Raw genomic sequence first — 22,002 nt, 5'->3', positions numbered from 1 at the left:
GGGTTGGCCAGAGAGTGGGGTAAAGCCAAGGCTAACTGCAGAGACCTACAGGAGCTCCTTTTCTCCAGAACATTCTTCAGACTCATTAAACAATGCTTGAGACAATGGAGAAGGTTGGTTTGGAAGGCCGGAGATGGAGGGCAGCTGTTTCATTGAGCTCCTCTGAGTGCACAGTGTGCTGTGCCAGACCAACAGCCATGAGTACATGGGTTTTCCCAAATGCTAAAAACCAGGGTTAGGGTCCCCAGTCTCTGAAGGTGACATGTTCCTTCATGTAAAAGATAGGGTTTGATACACCGTTGTTTTTTGGCAGGGCTCCTGGCCAGCCCAACGCCAACTGTCACCAGCCCAAGCTGATTGATTCATTAGGTCTGCCCCCAGAAGGTCAGCTGCTTGAACACATCAGTGTGGTATTAAAAACAATGCAAGCAGGACAGGGAGCAGGGGTTGGCAGGAAGGAGGGAGGAGGCAACTTGGATGACAGAAATAAAAAGGAGTCACTTCCCCTGGTGGGACAAAGGGGAAATTACAAAACATTGCCAGAGCTGTGACAGGACTTGGAAACAAGAGCCAGTGCCAGAAGGGAGGGAAATCAGATGAGGTGATGCCATGGCTTTTGGGCAGGGGTTGCATTCATGGCTTGCGGTTTGTTATTACTGTGGGATTGGGGTTTGGGTTTGCTGATCGACTTCCTTGTGTATTTGTTTAAACTTGTTGTATCAGGGTAGCCTAATGTGGCCTTGAATTTCTGATCCCCCTAGCCTCTTGGCTGCTAGGGTTTCAGGCTCGTACCATCAAAGCCTATTTTATGTGGTGTTAGGGATAGAGCTCAGCACTTCATGTGACAAGCAAGCACACTACCAACCAGCCATCATCCTCAGCCATCCAGTTCTTTGTTAAGCATAAGAGAGAAGAGAGAGAGCAGGAGAACACTGCGAAGGAGGAGGAGTCAAAGGCAAGGGCCGATTCCCATGCTGCCGGGCTTCTCGGCCCTAGGTCTTCAGATAGCCCCAGCCATGTACTACTCCCCACCCTCTTTTGCACTTACCAGGGAAGCTGGCTCCCAGGAACCTACAAAGGCTATTGGTGAGACAGGCTGCACAGCTGCCCACTCGGGAGCCACAAGCACCACCCAGTCCCAAACGTTCCAACAGGAAAGCCCCACCCCAGATTCCCTACATGGGTACAAACAAAAACAACAGAGATACATACCTTGTCCCTTGTGGTTGACTTCTTTGGCTGCAATGACTTTGTTTATGACAGTCTGAAGGAAGTCATTCTCCCCTGCCACCCTGGGTGAGAAACGGGATGACATGTTCAGCGGCTTGTGTCGAATGGCGTCGTCCAACGCGAGCCTGGAGGGCGTGGGGCAACCAAGACCACAGGAGACAAAGGGGCACAGAGACCCATGGGTCACAGTAACAGGGGGACACAAAAGAGCATCACCACCAAATATGAGAGAGTCGTCATGAGTCAACGAAAGACAAAGGGCAGGATAGGTGACAAGAGAGACAGGGAAAGCATCGATCAGGAAAATGGTGAACCACAGGAGAGAAGTCCAGCCGAGGAGGGTGCCCCACTCCCAGGGAATATGTGCATGGGGCTCCATTCCATTGCTAATGGACAGTCCAAAGGGGCTGGTCTGAAATTAAAGTGGCTGAGAAACCTTGAATTCAACACTGATGCCTACTTGTGCCGCTGTGCTACTGCTGAACTAGTCTAGGGCAAGGTGGCACAAAGAAGAAAACAAAAACAAGATCCCTTTTCTTCCCCCCAAAATAGCCCTCAAACCTAATGACTTAAGAAGCCCTGCCTTTGGTTCCTCAGTGTGCTCACAAAAGGGTCTTCAATGGCTTCATGTGACCAGTCATAGGAGAACAGAAGTAACAGCCACCATGTCTACATGCTGAACCCTGCACATCACTGGAAATCCAAGCTACCTATGTTCTTAGGCCCATGAGCTCATGCACATGAGAGTAGTCAGCACAGGCAACATGCACCAGGAGAAAAACTGTGCAGTGCCACCGAGCCTCATGGGAAGAGGGTGTAAAAACATACATCAGGTACAGAACACTTAAAATCAATTCTAAGAACAAGGACTTCATCATCCATCACTTGAGCCAAGCAACTCAAAGAAGCTGAGAGCTATTCTAATTTATTTCACCAAGTTAAAAAGAGATGAACAAGAAAGAGAGAGAGAATGCACGCTACGTTTTCCTCCCTAAAACCAACCCTGTGAGGTGATAAATCCATTTTAATGGAGCAAAAAACGTTCTCATTAGCATGACATTTCCCAGAGAACAGTTTCCAGGCTTATTTTGCTATTAGAATTATGCTACTTTTTTCTTCTATCACCACAGATATTAATCTGTGTAGACATAATCCTCTAGAAGAGCAAGACACACAAATGACACAGCAGGTGAGAGAGTGCTAATTCTGTTTACAGTGGACTTCCACTGTCAGACAAAAAAGCATGGTGGCAATATGCAGGTGATCTCAAAGGCCAGGTGAAAACCAGGAGTCATAACCTGGGAGATCATTTCACTGACTTTTCTAACAATACCCAAAGCTAGTGTTTTGTTGGGTTTGATTTTTGATGTTGTTGCCGTTTTATTTACTTTACCTTCAGAGGGAACAAATAAGCAACAAGGAGATTCACTTAGAAGAAATGTTGGGTATTCCTAAATCCTGTGGTCTTGATGAAACTGAAGCCTTAGGAACAATAGGAAACCTTGTCATTTTTCAGAGAAAAAAAAAAAAAACGAAAACAAAAACAAGTAACTGAGAACTGAGTATTATAACCTGAAAAAGGTGTGTGTTGTTTATTACCACTATGTCAGCCATGTTCCAGGATGGGAATATTTCCCCTGTTGCTAAAGAATCTTCTAGGTTCGATAGAACACTGCTATATGCTCTTGCCGTGAGAGGGATCAGCCACTGTAACTGCCTACAGAGATGGAAATGAGCACTTACACACCATCTGCGATGGTTACTGTTTATTGTCAACCTGACAGACTGGAGAGATAGAACAGAACTCTGGGCACGCTTAGGGGGATTATCCTGACAGCTTTAACTGAGGTGAGAAACCTGCCCATTAGTAGCACCATTCCCTGGCTGGGATTCTGGACTGTGAAAAATGGAGAAAGTGAGCTGAACACAAGCATACACTGATGGACTGTAACCTTGAATGGTAAATGGAAAAAAAAGAAAAAAACCTTTTCCTGTTAAGTGGCTTGTGTCAGGGTATTTCACTAGAGCAACAGGAAAAGAAACCAATACACTATCCAAATATGGCAACAACCAGCCCTGCATTGCACTAAACACTTGAACAGACAGATGTGATTGAAGGACTACATTTTAATTCTACTCAGTTGTAATTAATATAAAGAACCACATGGGACTCATGGTTAGCAGACCAGACAGAAAAGTAAATGAAAAGCATTTAAGCCACAAGAGACCTCTGTCTCCGATTGTTTGTAGTGAAACATGTGGTACTTGAGCCCAACTTTAGGCTCATTCAATTCTGGCTTTGATGTGATTCTCCTTGCAACAGGAAACAAAATCAAAATCTTCTATAGATGCACAAGAAAAGGTATTCTTTTAATGCATAAAAAAGCCACACTGCCACCATCCTAAACAAGTAGTTCTCACATGTGCAGGGAATGAGGTAGTCCATCATGAAGAGTGCATGAGGCAAGAGAAGCCAATGTCATGTCTTCTATCCTCCCAAGGACAGGGCTCCTTCAGAAACCCATAGTACCAGCCTCCCACAGCCCTCAGCCAGCACCTCCAAAGCAGTGTAAGCCTGCCAAAGTAAAGTTCACCTTAAGCCTATGTCTTTGAATAAAAACAGAATGGAAGAGAGACGAGGAAACTGCAGAGTTCTGGAACAGGTCACTCTAACCTCAACTGATTTTTTTCTGGAAAGTTAGGCCCCAAGAGGAGGCAGTCTCTTGCAATCAGCCTGAAGCACCCAGTTCTCCTTTCTCCTCCATGAGGCAAGAGTAGCCCCATCAAGACCCACTCTCACTTCAGCCACCTTTCCCACAGGTTTGAGCTTCCAATCAGAGACTAATCTCACAAATCGGCCCCAAGTGTTTTCCCCATGTTCCCTGGCCCTCTCTAAAGACTTCGGGTCAGAAGTGAACAAAGCCTTTAAGAAAGAAAAACAGAAAGCCCAAACTCTCTCATCTGAGGAAAAAAAAAAAAAAAAAAAACCCAAGACAGAAAAATCACCAGCCTGATTACAGGCTTTAAGGTGTTATTTCTCGCTTTACAAAAGAATTCATCATTACTTTGTTTGGTTTCTATTTTAAAAAGCAGCAACCTCTTGTGATGAATTTGAAAGTATTGTATTTTGAAAATGTGAATTGCTACGAGAACAAATCGATTATGTAAAGAAACACGCTCAGTGCAGAATTGTAATCTTTCTACTGATAAGGTAATTCTGAGAACACAAGGAACATCGGCTCTCGGGACCATACACAAACCTTATTCCATCGTCCTCACAGCTCCCGATTCCACGTGCCACAGCAGTGACTAAATAGATTTCTTATTATTGTAAAATAAATGAATCCTGACTGTGGCTTAACGAATAAATTATTAACTATGGGGTTTTCGTGTTGTATCTGGTTAAGGACAGAATTATTTCATACTTACGGCTGGAAGGGAATGAAGTGTTGTTTATCTTCATCATCTACTTTTCCGTTTATTATGTCTGTTACGTCCATCACTGGGGAAATAAAAGAACAGGGGGTTATTTTGGTTTAAGTGCCACCATTTACAGGAAAAGAGAGGGGGAGAGGAAGCGTGGACTATGTTCCAGCATGAACCATGTGGTAGAATCTTCTCACACATAAATCCATTATTCTAAGACACTTGACAGATTAAGTCATCTGAACATGCTGGCCCCACTGGGCAAGGAACTCAAATAGATAATTTCACTGAATAATTTCCTTTGCCTGTTCCCCGGGGTCACTCTAGAGATCTGCTCCAACACAAAGTTCTCTATGAAGAAGATATTCTGCATCAGTGAGCACCTAAGCGGGAGTAAGTGTGATCAAGAACCGCTTTCATACTCCTCTCACTCATTTAAGTTTATTTTAAACAGCTCTTGGGGCAGGCGGCTGGCCTGCTCATAACACAACAACCAGCAATAAGTAAGACTGTCAGCTTGCCAGATCTAAAGTCACCTAGAAGACAAGCCTCCGGACACACCGGCAGGAGAGTAACTAGACTCTGTCAGCTTCGGGACATGCCTGCAAGGGACTATCTAGGTGGGAAGAATGGCCGTTCCCTGGGCTGGGGTCCTGCACTCAACATGGAGGATAAGTGAGCTGAGCACCAGCATTGATCTCTCACTCTCATGTCCTTGCTAAGGATGTAATGCGAGCCACTGCCTCAGTGTCCTGGAACCTTGCATCCCCATGCCATCCACAGCACATGGACTATATTCTCAAGCTAAAATAAACATTGCTTCGTAAAGTTATCTCCTTATCAGGTATTTTTTTATAGCAATGAGAAAAGTAACTCAGACACAGTCCAGTAATAACATAATTAAATAGTGGAACAATTCACCGGTATCTTAGTCAGTGGGACACTCAAGGTTGACCGTCAGCTACCCACTGGACAATTAAGGAAACTGAGGCACAGAGACAAGAATGAACAGACATCCCAAAGCCACAAGTCTATCGCCTCCATCTCACCACCTTGGCTCTCTTCATTTTAACTTGCCTTCACTGAAATGGTCCAGGTTCAGTGGCATCCCTAGAAAGTCCACCCTAAAAGAGAGGCTAGTCCTAGAGGCACTCGGGGTGTTACTCAGAGAAACTTTCTACCTTCCTAAGTAAAGGGAACTGGAAAGGTACTCTACCATGTCTTTTCTCACCCACATGCCACAGTTCTTTCCCAGGGACTGGTTTCCCTTACTGAAACTACAGGTAAGGTTCATTTCTATACAACCACGTACTTGATGCTTGGTCCCCAGCTGCTGGCACTGTTTAGGAAGGTTGTGAAACTATTAAGAAATGGAGCCTTGCTAAAGTAAGTGGGTGACTGGGAGCAAGCCTTGAGATTTTACAGCCTGGCCCCACTTCCTGTCTCACCTCTTGCTTTCTAACAATAGAAACAATGTCACCAGCTTCCTCAAATCTGTACTGCCTTGATATTTCCCCACAGTGACAGGCTATATCCTTAAACAGGAAATTAAAATAAATCCTTCCTTATTTATGCTCCCAGGTAGGATATTTGTCACAACAATAAAGTAAGTATCACACTAAGAAAGGCAGCACTACCATCCCCTGCTCATTACGGCATAGCCAGGAAGCCCATCACACACACACACACACACACACACACACACAAACACACACACATAGTCCACTGAACCAACACATGTGTCCCGAATCTAAATAAGCACATCCTGGATAACGGAGCATTGGCTACCAGCTGCTGAGAAGAGGGACTGACAAAGATCAGATTTTCACTTGGCTGTGGACTCACAGCACTCACTTAAGGTCACATGCACAGTGTCCAAGCCTATCTTTTCACCACCAGTTCATAATCAAGAAACACTGAGTTTCAGTGGCAGAACATTCAACAGCCATGCCCAGGACAGTTAAGCTGAACTCAGCAGACCACCCACTCATACCAAATGGATGGCTTTCCTATTTCCCTGGATAATCTTATCTCTATTATAGGTCTCATCTCACCAGCTAACTATAGCTCTTTTAGATTATCGGATACCTTGCTAAGTGTCCAGGATCCTGCCCCAGAACATACGTAGACTTAGCAAGAATTTGCAGGAATACAGCAAAGAAACAAGGCAGGAGCTGAGGACAAATACACATGTAGAAAACAGCCTTTAACCAGATTGCTATTAGTTAATGACCATACTTCCAGGCCCACCCATCCTGAGCCTCATGAGAAAGCCTCCAAGGCACAAGAATTTCCTCAGGGATCATCCATGCCAAGCACTGTGTGCAGGAAGAACTCACTGTGGTCTGCATGGAGAAAGACACTTTCCCAATTTCACTTCTGTGACTGCCATAAAATACCCTGACAAAAAGCAGCATAGAGGAGAAAGGTTTTGCTTGACTGACAATTCCAGGTTACACTCCATGACAGCAGAGAAGTCGAAAGTGGAAGGAGCTACAAACAGCTAGTCACATCATATTCATAGTCAAAACCAAAAAGACATGCAGACCTCGCTTGCTTCCTTTCTTGCTTGCTTGCTTCTGACATATAGTTAAGGAACCCCTGCCTAAGGAATGATGCCACCCACAGTGGGCTGGTATTTCCTCATCAATTGAAAATCAAACTATCCCTGCTAGACATGGCCACAGGCTAATTTGTTTTAGATAATTCTCCCCAGGTAACTCTAAGTTGTGTCAAGTTGACAATTAAAGTTATCCATCACAGATACCCATTGCCAAAAAAAAGGATATGAAACTGCCAGCCCTGGATCTCTACATCCTTCTGGCATGAGGATTCCACCAGGGAGGAGGGATACACTCTGGTATGGACAGGGAAAGAAACCATTACCCAAAGTGACCAGTCCGGCTGTGATCAACATGATCATGAGTAAGAATGAAGGTATGGCAGACCCAGTAATGACAAAGCAAGAGGTACGGATGCAAAGCAGGACAGCAACAGAGGATTAAGAATATAGCATAAGAAAAGCAGGTGGCAAGAGAGAGAAGCAGGCTTCAAGGGGAAAGAGAAAGACCTACAGCTATAGCCATTGATGACATGATACAACCATGCAACTTGTTCATATCAGCTGAGCACAAAATGAGACACTGAGGACCAAGGACTCTCTTACTCGGCAACCTCAACAGAGGGACTTCCTTGTATGCAGCCCAACTGGGTGCTTAGGTTCAAGAGTGCTCACCACATACCTCTCCCACTAAGTTGAACATCCTGAGCCCCAAGGCTAATGAGCGTGAAGCTGTAAATTGTAGACTTCAAGCCCCTAACTCTGAAACAATATCTTGCAAATATAAGCATCCATAATGTAGTGTTAAGTATTTTAACATGTAAAAAGTACACGGACAAAATATGAGCACACCACCACCACCACACCATAAATAGTAAAGCTGGTAAAAGGAGACCAAGAATTGAAAAAGTCAATGAACAACAGAATGACCTACAATTGGTTACTGTTTTGTTGCTGTTGTCTTAAGTGTTTCTACCAAGGTGGGCATTAAACCAGGGCTGCACAGAGGATAAACGCATTACCTAGGACTGATCCCCTGGCCAGGTTTTCCCATAAAAGAAAGGAGAAATTAGAAATAAAAGAAAAAAAGGCATACCAAAAATAAAGATGATGTACTACCCTGGCTGAGTCAAATTATGAATGATTTATTTAATTATCTTTCTTTTCCATAAAATTTCCATGATTTTCCCACAACTGCCAATCACTTTCGCATTATCAAATGTTTTAACAAAAAGGATCATGGCATATTATTTTCAATAAAAGACTAAAACCTGTGGGCTTACAGGTGCATGAATGCCTTTCTCATTTTTAAGATCCAGCTCTGTTGACACAGATGAGCAGAGATTGTTCTAGAAAAAGCTTCAAAATTAAATCTGTGTATGTGGACATGGGAGCTGCATATGAATGGGCAGAATCCCATTACCAAAAGCCAGGCTCTTTTCTCAGGTCTGAGAACAGAGTGCCCTAATAAGAATGGGAACCTGTGGCTGGGGTGTCTCTGTGGGAGTTAGAAGTCTGGGCCAGAAAAGGAGAACATGCCCAGATGTTAGGACATTGCCATGTGCCAGTAAAAAATAAATAGATAGATAGATAGATAGATAGATAGATAGATAGATAGATAGATAGATAGATAGATGAATAAATAGAATAAGAGTCTACACAGTAAAAGCACAGGATTAAAGGTTTACCCTCAGTCTCAGACAGAGGCCAGAAATAAATATAAGTAGAATCAGAAAGCTGATCTTCAGGAGAATGTAGAAGCTAGAGTGCTAGGTGCTGGGAGCCAACATGAAGGCACATGCACTGATCCTGAGCAGACAGCCAATTACTGCACATGGCAGAGGTCCCTTTCCAAGACCAAGAGAACAGACATCTTCACAGCCAAACTAGAGACTATGCAACAGCCTAAAAGTACAGGCTCCCAGGGGCCTCTGTAGTACTTCATGTGGGAACTGCACAGCACTAGAGCGTGCAAGGTCCTATCAGCCAATCAGACAGCAAAGAGGAAGAGGCTCGTCTCTCAAGAATTTGGGTAGCAGCAAGCTGGGGGGTGGGGGGAGAGACACAGTTTCTCTCAGGCTGGTTGGTTCCCACTAGTCTTGAGCCTGCAAAGTACCAGGGTGAGAAGACACAAGAGGAAAGGGACAAAGATCAGTCCAGATGGGCAACCAGGGTGGCTTCACAGGCAGAGATCCAAGTACTAGGGACGACACAGTGGCCCAGATGTCCTCTGACTTAATTCAAATGCACCTCTGAGGACAGAGAACCATAAGCTCGGCTGTCCTTAATCATATAGCCTGGCTCCAGAGAAGTCCAAAAACAGGGCGCTGTAACCCAACACAAGACTCCACCAAGCAATTGAAAAAGCATGTTATAGGCATGGAGAGGACACAGCAATATCAACAAGTACCATGACCACCCATTTGCCCACACTCCATCACCTACAACTTCCCAGAACATCACAACCAAACCAGAAAAGGCTGGGGAAAATCCCAAGTCTAATCTACAGAGCGAAAGAATGTCCGCCTCTGGCTAAATCTCATCTTTGTTCTCACGAATCTAACAGTGCTGTCACAAGAACTTATCAGCAGGATCTCTGCAGTTATCTAATAACCAAAGAACCTGCAGTATCCATGCCTGAAAAAGCAGCTTACATTATCAGGTCCTAGATCTCTCTGATGGCTTTGGGGGAAAAACTAAAACACCTGAGACAAAAAAATACAAGCTTTCCCTAAAATTGCCATGCAGATGAGACCAAAAAAAAAAAAGGAAAGTTGTGAGCCATGAAAGGATCAAAAGTAACTTGGCTAAACATGCAAATGATGCTATATGCTTAGGAAAACAGGAGTAAGTTAAAGTGTGTGCTAAAGTACTAGGGGAGGAAAATGCCAAGTTTCCCCAGACCACGCCCACCCTAAACACCTCACCATGGATAATGAAGACACTGGGACAGCCCACTGAAAAGCCCAACAGTCAAACAGAATTCTCCATGTTTAGGGTTGACAGCGGACATTATTCATTTGTCCAAACCCACAGAACAGGGCTGGGATGGTGACTCTTAGATAAACTGCTTGTCACATAAGCGTGAGGACCTGAGAATCCCAGCACCCATATAAAACTCAGGCATGAAGGTGCGTGACAGTAACATGGCCCAGAGAGGGAGAGAAAGACAAGAAGATCCCTAGGGCTCAATGGATAGATAATGAGTTCCAGCTTCAGTGAGAGACTTTGTCTCAGAAAGAAGGTGTCAAGCAAGTGACTGAGGAAGACATCTATCTTTGACCTATGACTTCCACATATTCTCTCTCGTGCACACACATAAACACAAACACACACACAACTTGGCAGAATACACAATACCAATATCAAATCTTCCTGTAAGCTGTGGACTCTAGGGAAGGCCGCAGTCATCACTGAATGCCTGTCATAAGCATAGCATTCACTGGTGGTACAAATGAAGAGGACACTGGGAGCAGGGTAAGGTGTACGGGAACTGTTTATTTTCAGCCCAATTCCTCCAGCACCTACATTTTTTTTTCATTAAAATAAAAGTATTTAATTGAGTAAAATTTCAGTGCTGAGCGTCCTTGTAGTCAAGCAAAGGCTGTCTTTGATCACTGATCGTACAAAAAATAATAATAATAATAGTAACAGCTAGGTATCAAGAGTCAAGAATTCTCCCCACATGTGTGTCCTACTTAGCACTGTCAGCTTGAAACGGCCTAGAATCAACTGCACGGGTGTTTCAGTTGAATGCTTCCTCTATCAGGTTGCTCTGAGAATATCTATTTGGGGTATCTTGATTCATGACTGAAGTGGGAGGGCACATCCAGCAAACTCGGGTGGTCCTGAGCCATATAAGGGGGCTAGCCGAGCATAAGCATGAGCAAGCCGGAGGGTAAGCCAGCAAGCAGGTCCTCCATGGTTCTTGTCGGGAGTTCCTGCCTTGACTTCCCAAAACGATAGATCGCGACCTGCAAATGTGAGCCAAATAAACTCTCTCCTCTCTAACTTGCTTTTGATCACACTGTTTTATCCCAGCCACAGAATCGAACTATAACGTGATTCCTAAAGGTCAGGGACAGTAAGTGTCAGAAGTTTGGATTTAAGAATTGCCCCGCAGTTCTAACAAAGAAAGAAAACTGCTTCTCTACATTATAAAGAGAGTGACATTGAAAGAGGTCACCAAGTGGAGACTTACTGTTCCTTGACACAGATAACCAGGCTCTCGCTTTCTTTTACAGCCACCAGTACCAAGCCTGTGTGCTAGTTGTCCTGTGTCCTCTATTAGATCCTCATCATGGAGCTAAATTGTGCCTGTCCACTACTAAATCAAGCCCTGAGTCCAGCAAGCCCCCTAGTGCTGTCTTGTCCACAGTGTAGGAAAGTGATTCAGTGTCTCTCCCAGTAAACACTGGGATCTGCTTTCAAACTAGAGCAGATTCAGTCTGAATCCAAAGCACAGTAGATGCAGCAGGTGGGCTCCGAACAATATAACTAATACATTGTTTTTTTTCTCCAGCAGCAAAGCGCGTTAATCAAAGTGGCCCACCGTACTGCCTCAAAGTGAAAGATCTGAAACTCCCAAAGGAAAACAGGAATGTGGACTTTACCAGCCACGCCAAAGGGTCGCCGCAGCCCCGAAGTCAGCTTCCTCGTGTTGCTGTCCCTCAGTTCCATGCGACCGACTCGGACAATCTGGCAAACAAAACTAATTTTCTCTCTTTTCAGGTCTTTGCTCCCAAGATCCTAAAAATGTTAATTTCCATAAATTATTGTAGAGAACCATGATCCAACACAAGTCCAATTGAAAAGGACATAAAATGCATCGAGGATCTGTTCTCAGACCAACTAAGAGCATTTTAATGTTATACAGATGAAAAGAAAGAATAAAGTAACTTAGCTAAGTGAACTGAAGACATGAGCTAAAGAGACAGGAAGTAATCTATCTCCTAGCGTGGCTAAGTGAAGACCAAGCTCAGAGACTTCAGCCAAAGGCTCGGTGATACCTTGATTAGCCGGTATCAGAGGTGGCAGCCCCACCACCTCCTCCAGGCCCCAGTCAGTGCTGAGAAGTCCCTAAAACAATCATCAGAGAAGGACACAATGACAGTCAACATATACCTGCATGGGTACACTCACCGTAAACACAGCACGCAAGTTATGTAAGCGGTCAATGTCTTTAGGTAATCCTGAACTTGACCAACGAACCAGGTAGTTTTCACTTGAAAAAAAAAAAAAAAGAAAAGAAAACATAGGAGCAAATTAATATTTCAAACCTCGATGGGTACACAATGTATCACATAAAGCTTCCCAATTAACAACATGGAGGTCCACTATCCACCTGACTGTCACTTTATAAACATGCAGGCCACAGACAGACTCTTTGCCAAGCAGGCACTGAATGAATAACTTTTCCACTTCCTACAACATGGGTTATCTGTGTAACAGGAGTATTTGCAAAAGACAGTGCAATGTTTATAATGTGAAAAGCCTCTCTGTCTGTTTAGAATGACAATACATAGCTGTGCATTGAATTTGGAACAATGTATATTTAATTCAGAGCCTTTAAAAAGCCAAGTAAGCCATAAAATACAAGCTGAATCTCTGTCAAAAAGAAAGCACTTATCAGAAGTGAGAGTAAAAATCACCTATGTGTTCTGTTTCCTGCAAATACTACATTTTTAAATTTTGATGGTTCAAACAAAAACACAGGAGTGTTGATATATAAATGCACATACACTTCACACAGTTTAATCATAATATTTTTCATCAGGATAAAGAGAAAGTTATATGTTTTTGTTCAACAGATGTTTATTATGAGTCTTCATATGATAAGAGGAAATACTTGACATACTGCTAGCCAATCGGCTTAGAGAAACAGCAAAGCGGCAAAAGCCACAGATGACATTCCTAGACCAAAAGTTTGCAAAAAAGCAAAGGTGACGCTTGTAGGGTGAATTTGTTTGCTTTCTATGACTGTGATAAGCAGCATGACCAGAGGAACCATGGGAAACCAGGTGTTCAACTGATCTTACAGCTGACAGTCCTTCCTAAAGAGAAGTCAGGGCGGGAATTCAAAACAGGAACTCGGAGGCAGGCACTGAAGTGGTGGCCATGGAGACACATTGCTTACTAGCTTGTTCTCTATACCTTGCTCAGCTTTTTTTTTTTTTTAAGGTAACTCAGGACCACCTACCCACAGGTGGCATCATCCACAGTGGGCTGGACCCTCCCACATCAGTCATTAATCAAGACAATGCCCCACAGACTTGCCTACAGGACATGATAGAGGGATTTTTCTCAGTTAAAGATCCCTCTTCCAGATGACTCTAGCTTGTGTCAGGTTGACAAAAAAACTAACCAGCACATTTACCACAGCTGAGAGCAACTTCTGCTGCCAGGACATCACCATGCAGGACCTTATCTTCAGACTGTGGGTCAGAATAACACCTCCCCGATGAAGATGCTTCTTTTCAGGTATTTTAGTCACAGTATTAAGAAAAGTAACTGATAAAGCCTGCAATGGGGAAGTCGCCTACCTGATGAATTTGGACTCCATGGGGTCATACAGAGACATGAGAACTTCAGCATCTTCTCCTATTTTACAAACCACATTTTTGAGGTTAACAAACAAGGCCAGAGATGGAGTAGCTGCGAACTTGGCTTGTCTGTTAATATCCATATTCTGCTTTTGAGACTACAGAGAAAAGCAGAAGATCAATGTGAGCAAGCTGGACAATATAACCAATGCTCTTTTTTAGTCCCTTATAGAATAGGGAAACCATTACCAACTGCCACCTCTCAGCCACACTGCTCATACAGTCACTTTGTGACCCTACTACATGCTCTCAAACTACACAGCGCCCATCCTGCCACTGTGTGTCTGCAAGAACACATGTCCGTCTGTCAAACTGGAATGATGGTTCTTGGATTACTGGCTAGCTTTAATTTGGAGTTCACACTAGAAAGACACCTCCAAGCTATATCTCACTCTGCACTATGTCTCCTGGAATATGGCGGATGCCTGACCAATACTCACTAAATTAATAGGTTATGCTATAGCACTTACTCCATCCCATTCCTCATCTGAAACACACTGGACACTTGCTTTTTGGTGGTTTGTTTTAGTATCCATTCTGGACTCCCTTAACATTTTCTAACACTCAACATAGGTGCTGAGAAATACAATCCCCCACACCCCACACCTCCCACACCCCCATGCTCCCGCCCCACCCCGCACCCGTGCAAAGTGCATGCTGAAGAAGCCAGCTCACTTTCTCTTCTTGCAGTCGTTCCTCCACTTGTTTGGAAGCTACTTCATGCGCTCGGAAGAGGCTAATGGTGCTAGTCAGCTCTGGATCCAAAATGTTCCCATCTTCATCCCTGACCACCAGGTCCAAATCAAGAATTCTAGAGTACCAAGAATTCAGAGCATGGAGAACATGAACCAAGGGAGTGGATTGTCTAGCACAATGTCAGCCCCAGCCCCTGAGAGGATGAAAATGCCTCAGAAACTGAGATTCATCCACAAATATCAGGGAATGTCATTCTGTGGTGCTGCTTTTGGTATGTCAAAATGGGTCACACTGGGAGAAAGAAAGTTACTCAGTGCTACCTGCATTTCAATAAAATCTTCACCTTCTGATGGGAACTTACAGATCTTCAAAATGTGTATGACTAACAACTGTGGAAGGTGTGGACAATTAGAGCTCATAAAAGGAAAAAGCAAGAATACATAAATGATAATGATGACGGCAACCAACTGCTCCCTGAGAAACTGGACCATCCTAAAATCAAATATGCTATGCTTTTATATTATTATTATTATTATTATTATTATTATTATTATTATTATTATTATTATTTCATTTCCTAAAGGAGGGTGTAGGAAAATATATAGAACGCATGAGCTGTGGAGGAATTCTGGCCTGCAGTCCTCAGGCAAACCTGTCTTAATAAGGTTGTATTTTCTATCAAAGCAGTAAATTACATTTGAAAACACTTTCTGTCTTAACAAGATTGTTCCATGGCATAATGTACTTAGGTTGTTTCCTGCAGCTGGATTAAGCAGGTGGTCTCTGAACCTAACTTCAAAAACAGGCTCCTCCAACAGAAAATGAAATCAAAGGTTTGCTTTTGTAAGCACGGGGTCTTGTAATGGCTTTCATTGAAGCAGATTCTAATATCCTATACCTGGAATCTCTGCCCTTGGAGCAGGAAAATTAATAAATAATCACCTTTGCTCATGGCATTTTAGCCCAATGCCACCACCATTTAAGATAGCCTGTCACGGCAACCAGTCTACAGTGGTCACTGAAATCAATACACAGCTGGTTCTGTTGAAATGTGGGCCTCACCATAACAAGGTTAGAGACTAGTCTCAGAGGATGGACACCTCCTCCTAAAATCAGAGTATGTGCATGTGTCTGCAGCTTTTGAAAGCAGGTAGTCTTGGTAATGGGTTTCATCGAAGCAGTCTCTATTATCCTATACCTGGAATCTCTTGGCCATGAAAGCCAAAGTAAATAAATAAAGTCACACATAATGGGACTTTAGGAAATATTCATACATGAGAAAGGAGGGATTACCAGGAAACAAGTATGCAATAATTCAATTACAGAAAGGCCCTATGACTCATCTAAGGAGCCTCTGAGCCGATGGGCAGGAGGCAAGCCTTGCTCTCACCCCCACATTCTCAGGTGTGAAAATGGGGAAGGGGTGGACTACACCTTAAGTTTCCCACCACCCGAACAGCAGGCTGACTGAACTCTATACCTCACACCAGACAGCAGAGCTTGGAACCCGGAGAGTTGGACCCCAGGTTCAAAACAGTGAAACCTCCTCAAGTGATTCTGAGGTAAAAAAGGCATCAGGGAAGTGCAGGACCAGGTCATTTTTCAGGCTTCTTGCAGCTCTGACAACTTGTGAACAAGCAAACAGGAACCAGGTGGGAGAGGCCATGACCTAACTCTGGCTACTGATAGGGCAGAACTAGGACCAAAACAGTCATGTTCCTGGCAGCTAACACCAGCAAGTGCTCTCTTCAGAAGTAAGCGAGCCCTCCCTCAAGACATTCAAGTAAACCAGGGTGGACACTTCCCGTACATGGAAGACAGTGTGTAGTTCATCTCATTTTCAGCTTAAGAGAGTTGTGCTTCTGTCTGTTAGATCAGGCATGTCAACTCTAGGGACAAATTTCATGGTGACATCTAACATCTAGTCTGACATTTAGACCAAGGGAGCCACAGGAAATAATCTAGCGCTCACCACTGCCCATCAAATGCAATGTCAAATGCTGTGTGTGGAAAGTAAAAGTGCATTGAAGGTCATAACTGGGGTGGGAAAAAACAGCGAAAATGACAGGCTACCCCATCCCAACTTCACAATTCAACCGTGTATACAACAAAGACGACAAAAGGCTTCAAGGGTAATTGGGTAAACCAGATTAGAATGTAAACCACTCCATTATTGTGATATTAGAAATTTAGCTTTATGATATGTAATTGAGACATCCTCCCAGCTTAGGGTTGTGCTATTATATTAGACAATTTAAGCATGAAATCATCTTTTAAATAAACAAACCTGTTTCCATAATCAATTTTAGCTGTGACCTTCTTCTTCAGCTCTTTGAGCTCATCCTGGGGCAGAGTTCCAGAAAGAATCTGCGAGCGCCACTCAATAAGGTCATAGATCATGTGTCGTACACTCCGAAACATCTCCCTATTATCTTGCTGTACAGGGAGGGAAAAAAGGCAACTGTAAGAGTTCTGATTTAAAAAAGAAAAAACAAAAACAAAACAGCACAGTGGAGATTAAATCAAATGGATGGTTCTTCAAATAAAAAGGTAGGATACACACTGCTCCCTGGGATTCAGTGACTGTCAAATGAAAAGCAGATTTTCATGTCAAACAGAGCACATTATATAGGATTTGGTTCCTATGAGACACTGAATAAACAAGAAGCGGCCCACCTGCCCAAACTGAATCCCAGATTCCCAAGCGTAGAAGGCACAGCAAGAGCAGGACCTTGGGACTCAGCATGGCCCAGACTCCCAGCATCACACTGTGCACGGCCAATGCTGGAAAGTGTCTCCATCCATCCAAGGATAGCTATGGATGTGCTCTACCACAAAACTAGAAACTCACAACATGAGGAGAATCTTTCTTCTAACTTCACTACTCCATTGTGGATCCTGAACTTCCTAGTTTTGTAACAGGGTCTCATGTACTCTAGGCTAGCCTTATCCTTAAACATTTTTTTTCAATCATTCAGCAAAGATTTATTGAGACCTGACAACGTGCCAAGAACTAGGGAAAGTGGAAGACAGCACAAACTCAAGGCAGAAATTCTTAATCTCCTTTGCCTCCAAGTTCTGAGTGCACGTCACCATGCCAGGCTCCTAATTTTGATTTTTTTTTTAATGAAATCTAAAAGTTAAAACATGTTTCTTTTTGTCTTACTAACCCACATTGCCCATCTCTCTAACAGCATATAAAAAAATACATACTTTTTTGTGGACAGGCCTATAACCAGAGAACTGAAAGAATGCATCTAAACATTCGAAAGCACCTTTGACTTGGCTTTGTACAAAGCCAACAGCATAAATCCATCAGAGGTGAATTTGCCATTTGTAGAGGGAACCAGGTGACGGTTAAGAATGCTGACTCCGTGACAGGGAGAGTGATGCTGTCCACGTACCGTATTAGTCCATGGCAACCCCTGTTTGTTGTGTTATCGTATTTTTGTTTAGAAATTGCTAAGTTGAACATGAAACACCGACTATGAAATTGCTCAGATTTACACAAAACATTCATGGCTAACTTCAAGCTTTTAGGTTTGCGAGTACGTTTGATGAACAATTACCGCAAGTGCTTATTACCGCGCATTTATAGGAAACCACTGTATAATCAAAAACAAGCCTGCCCGGCGAACAGCTGTGGAGACTTTAGGAAGTTTTCTATGTTCCCAAGAAATTAACGCACTGACTTCCTTCCAGGGCCCTTGCTCGGTGATAATAACATTAGCATATGAGAAATCAACACTGAATAGAAATACGGGCTTAACAAAAGGTAATCTGCTGCAAATATGGATTTATGTGCAAATAATGCCCCCAGGGAGAACGAAATGAAAGATATCAGAGCTCCAACATCTCTGCATTCAGAAGAACTGGACAACTGCTTATAAGAGTCAAAATATGAAATGTTCCCTGCCCTACCTCGGACAAAATACCTCAAGACTATCATGTTCCTCAGACCATAAGACCCATCACTTACAGGTAGTCAGTGACAAAAATAAAATAAATAATTAGTAATAACCCCTACCAAGCTCTCAAAACTAAGTTACTTCTGTGAAAAAAAAAAATAGATTTTAATTTTCATGATCAAAATATACACTTCAGAGGTGAGCACACTGCCTGGTCCCCTCCTTCAAAGACCCTACATCAGCCTCATTCCCTTTGACCAACACAAAGCAAGGGGGATCCAAGGCCATCTTCCACTTTAGTTCAGCTTACTCAATACAGTGAGCAAGCTACATCCCAACACAACAAAGGTCAAAGGCCATAGGGCCCCCAACAGTAGCCAGAACAACGATCACATTGCTTGCTCTGTCCTTGAGAAGCAGGACCCTGTCTCAGAGGCTCTTCTCTCCAGGTGCCCAGGAAGGACAAAGTTTATGTTGGCACAAGGACCAGAAACACCAGTCTCTATTCTTGAGCATCCCACTTTCTTACCACGTAAAGTTGCCTCCAGATGGTGGACCACTCTCGCAGCGTTGTGGTGACTTCCTGTATGAGGGGGAGGTCCCCAGGGATGACAGTTTCATGTTGCCTGGAATGAAAGAAGAAGGTAGGTGACTCTGTGGCTTTGTTGTGAGCTGCATCTGAATGAGTCCCTATGGGGCCTACAGCTCAATGGTTAAGCAAACGGAGAAAACACACAAATACAATGATATCCACGCACATGTGAATACACATACCTACGGATGACAAGTTGTTGGTAGAGAGCATGGGGATGTCCACACCTTACCCTGCCTGTAAGCCACGCATCTCATGTGGCGGGGTAAAATGAAGAAGAGAAAGACTAGCCACTGACAGTCTTCAGAATGCCAAGGGTGGGTACAGGAAACTGTATTCAGAATCTGTGTACTCACCCATCTCAGAGTGTCATAAACACACCCAGCTGGTGTGTGCCATTAAAAGGCACAGGTCTGAGTTAAGATAACTTTCACATTTCTATCAGGTATAAAACTCATTGTGTCAATGAGGACTCTATCCAGTCCCATGACTACCCACCCACCTTTTCTTTCTACCCCAAAAGCCTTAGCCCTTGACTTGGCTTTAACTCTTCATCAACATATGGGTTACTTTATGGGTTTAATTCCCCCAGTTTTTAAAAGCAAATCATTCATATTTGGTGGAAGTCAGGAAGGCACAGATAACAATGCCTGCTTTACTAGCTGTGGGCAAGACCATGAGATGAAGGGAAAGATTCCCACCTCAGCATCACTTAAGTAATGAGGGAGTCACACGGCCAGGAAGGGAGAGGAGCAGGATGGTACAACCCTAACCACACCTGCCCGTCCACCTTGAAAACATAGAATGGAGGGAAAGAGTCGTGGCTGGGTGTGCCTCAGTGACTGTGAAGGGGACACATGCTGGAGAAGGACGAAACATTAAACGGAAGAACGAATCCACGCGTTGTACTGTCCAGCATGTTGACTGGTGTGACTCACAACATCTATACATTTGAACATGACTAGAAGCCTGGACTTGGGTGCTCTCACCACAGATGAGTAGGACCAGAAGGCGGCCTCTCCTGAGAACTGGTGTGAACTAGCTCCACCTGCCACTCTGCAATGTTTGTGTGCTTCAGAATACCACATTAGACGTCAGCAATGCATACCATTTTTATGTATCAATTTGAAATAATTCTTCAACAGGTAAACAGGGGTAGAGCAGGCACTGAGGCAGCAACAGAAACCTTGGTTTTCTAGGGAGGAGGAAGGGACTGGGGATAGGGTTGAGAAAGAAGGACATGTAGACATGTAGCCAATGTAGCACTACATAAACTCCTGAGCCTTCTGCCAAGGCTCAAGACCCTGCTCTTGCTGTGTATTCTATGCTTAGCTAAGGCCTACAGGGGGCTTCACAGGAAACAGTGGACAATAGCAGCCATTGCTACAGGCAATACTGTGTGTCAGCAGGGGAGAGGAGACAAAATGGGAACTACTTTGCTATGACAAAATGTAAAAAGCACATTCTCAAAGCCACCAGCATGAAAGAAGAATGAAGGAAGTGATGGCAGCCACCGCTGAGAAAAATATGAAAAAGAATAGGTAACAGAGAGAGAGAGAGATAATGGGGGAGATAAAGTATAAATGAATATAATAGGATAATAAACCAAAAAATAGACAGAATGAGGTGAAATCATGGCCAAGTCAGCACTAGACAAGAGGAAAGACCGGCAGAGAAGAGGGCAGATGGCTGCAGCATCCAGAAGAAACGAAGAGGTAGGGGTCACCTGCCAGGTCCTTGGGCAGAAGAACCTCACAAGGAGGAAGTGCTGGGCAGCCAGGTGAGTGGGAGCAAAGGTCAGAGCCCGCAGTGTGGGGGACAACACTGGACAGCCAAAAGCATAATCAGGACACCTGTGCACCGCTCAGCTCACATTCTACTCTTTTTGCTCGCCACACCAGAAGACCAACAGGCCTTGCCTGCCTGCTGCCAGGTTCATGAAATTCCACATTTTCATAATAATATACTGCTGAGAATGTGTGTAAGTGGAACTCACACACAAACACACACACACACCTATTCATACACTTCAAAACGCTTTGGAAAAATTATTACTCCTATACAAGCCGACTTATATAAGGATTTTAATCCTGGCAGATAGATACACATTAAATGCACACTTAAAATTAGTCCCATCATAAGGCAAAACTTTCTCAACTTTCTTTATCTTCCTTTTTAGAATTTTGCATACAAAACATTTTATCTGTCTGAACAAATGCCATCTGCAGGTCAGCACTATCCATGCCTCTAAATCATTCCCTTCACTCTAATTATGCACTGGGGAAGTGCAGGAACCCGAGCCATCCTTTTCATATGTTAAAAGTACAGTGCTCGGAAAGGCAATTTTGTAATCAGCCAAAGAGATGTCATTATGCGGTAATCATATGATTAGTAATTTTATAATTTACATATTTAACCGAGTGTGAAGATGAAGCAGAGACCAAAAAAGAAAACATTTGAATGTTGTCTCCTCCAGTTCACACCTGGCACGCGTTCCTGTGCTATGAATGTCCTTTTCAGAACCTTACACCTGACTCTGATGACCTCCAGGAGTTATACATCTCAGTTAGCTAACACACACATTCACAGAGGTGAATTTACATGCAACTGCTCATTCCCCCTCAACTCTGTATCACACCGAGCTACGGTTTCCAAAGAGGAGGAGAAGACTCAGAAAAGACTCAGCTAAGGGCCTAGGGTAGTCACCGTCACAGACGAGGCCCACACTTCCCCAAATGAACCTCAGCTTCAAAGAGATGACCACAGCTAAAGCACTGACCGTGGCCGCTTTAATGGGTCAATGCAATGATCAACATGACTGAGTCACAAGTCCCCTTATTCTCTTTAACCATCATGGTCAAGCACAGCTATTATCTTTTATAAGGAGTTGGTTTTACTATCTTTAACTTTGTATATATGTGTGTATACAAATATATATATATGTGTGTGTGTGTGTGTGTGTGTGTGTGTGTGTGTGTGTGTGTGTGT

General features: G+C 43.6%; 1 protein-coding gene across 2 annotated transcripts in view; it reads right to left on the bottom strand.

Moving 5' to 3' along the window:
• Dock1 (dedicator of cytokinesis 1) overlaps positions 1-22,002 on the bottom strand; it is a 488,224-nt gene that overhangs the window by 403,035 nt on the left and 63,187 nt on the right. The window contains exons 5-12 of one of the 2 annotated variants that reach the window (XM_055608813.1): positions 18,952-19,048; positions 16,802-16,950; positions 14,494-14,629; positions 13,759-13,916; positions 12,359-12,440; positions 11,830-11,965; positions 4,660-4,732; positions 1,213-1,355 (exon numbers count right to left, since the gene is read on the bottom strand). In XM_055608813.1, coding sequence (XP_055464788.1) covers positions 1,213-1,355; positions 4,660-4,732; positions 11,830-11,965; positions 12,359-12,440; positions 13,759-13,916; positions 14,494-14,629; positions 16,802-16,950; positions 18,952-19,048 — 974 coding nt within the window. The remainder of the gene's footprint in view (positions 1-1,212; positions 1,356-4,659; positions 4,733-11,829; positions 11,966-12,358; positions 12,441-13,758; positions 13,917-14,493; positions 14,630-16,801; positions 16,951-18,951; positions 19,049-22,002) is intronic. The other variant, XM_055608814.1, reaches the window with a different exon arrangement.

The sequence above is a fragment of the Psammomys obesus genome, unplaced genomic scaffold (assembly GCF_907164565.1).
Source record: "Psammomys obesus unplaced genomic scaffold, mPsaObe1.curated_primary_1811, whole genome shotgun sequence".
In the NCBI taxonomy this organism is placed as follows: domain Eukaryota; kingdom Metazoa; phylum Chordata; class Mammalia; order Rodentia; family Muridae; genus Psammomys; species Psammomys obesus.
The sequence above is the reverse complement of the archived record's forward strand: the minus strand, read 5'-3'. Positions and strand labels throughout refer to the sequence as shown.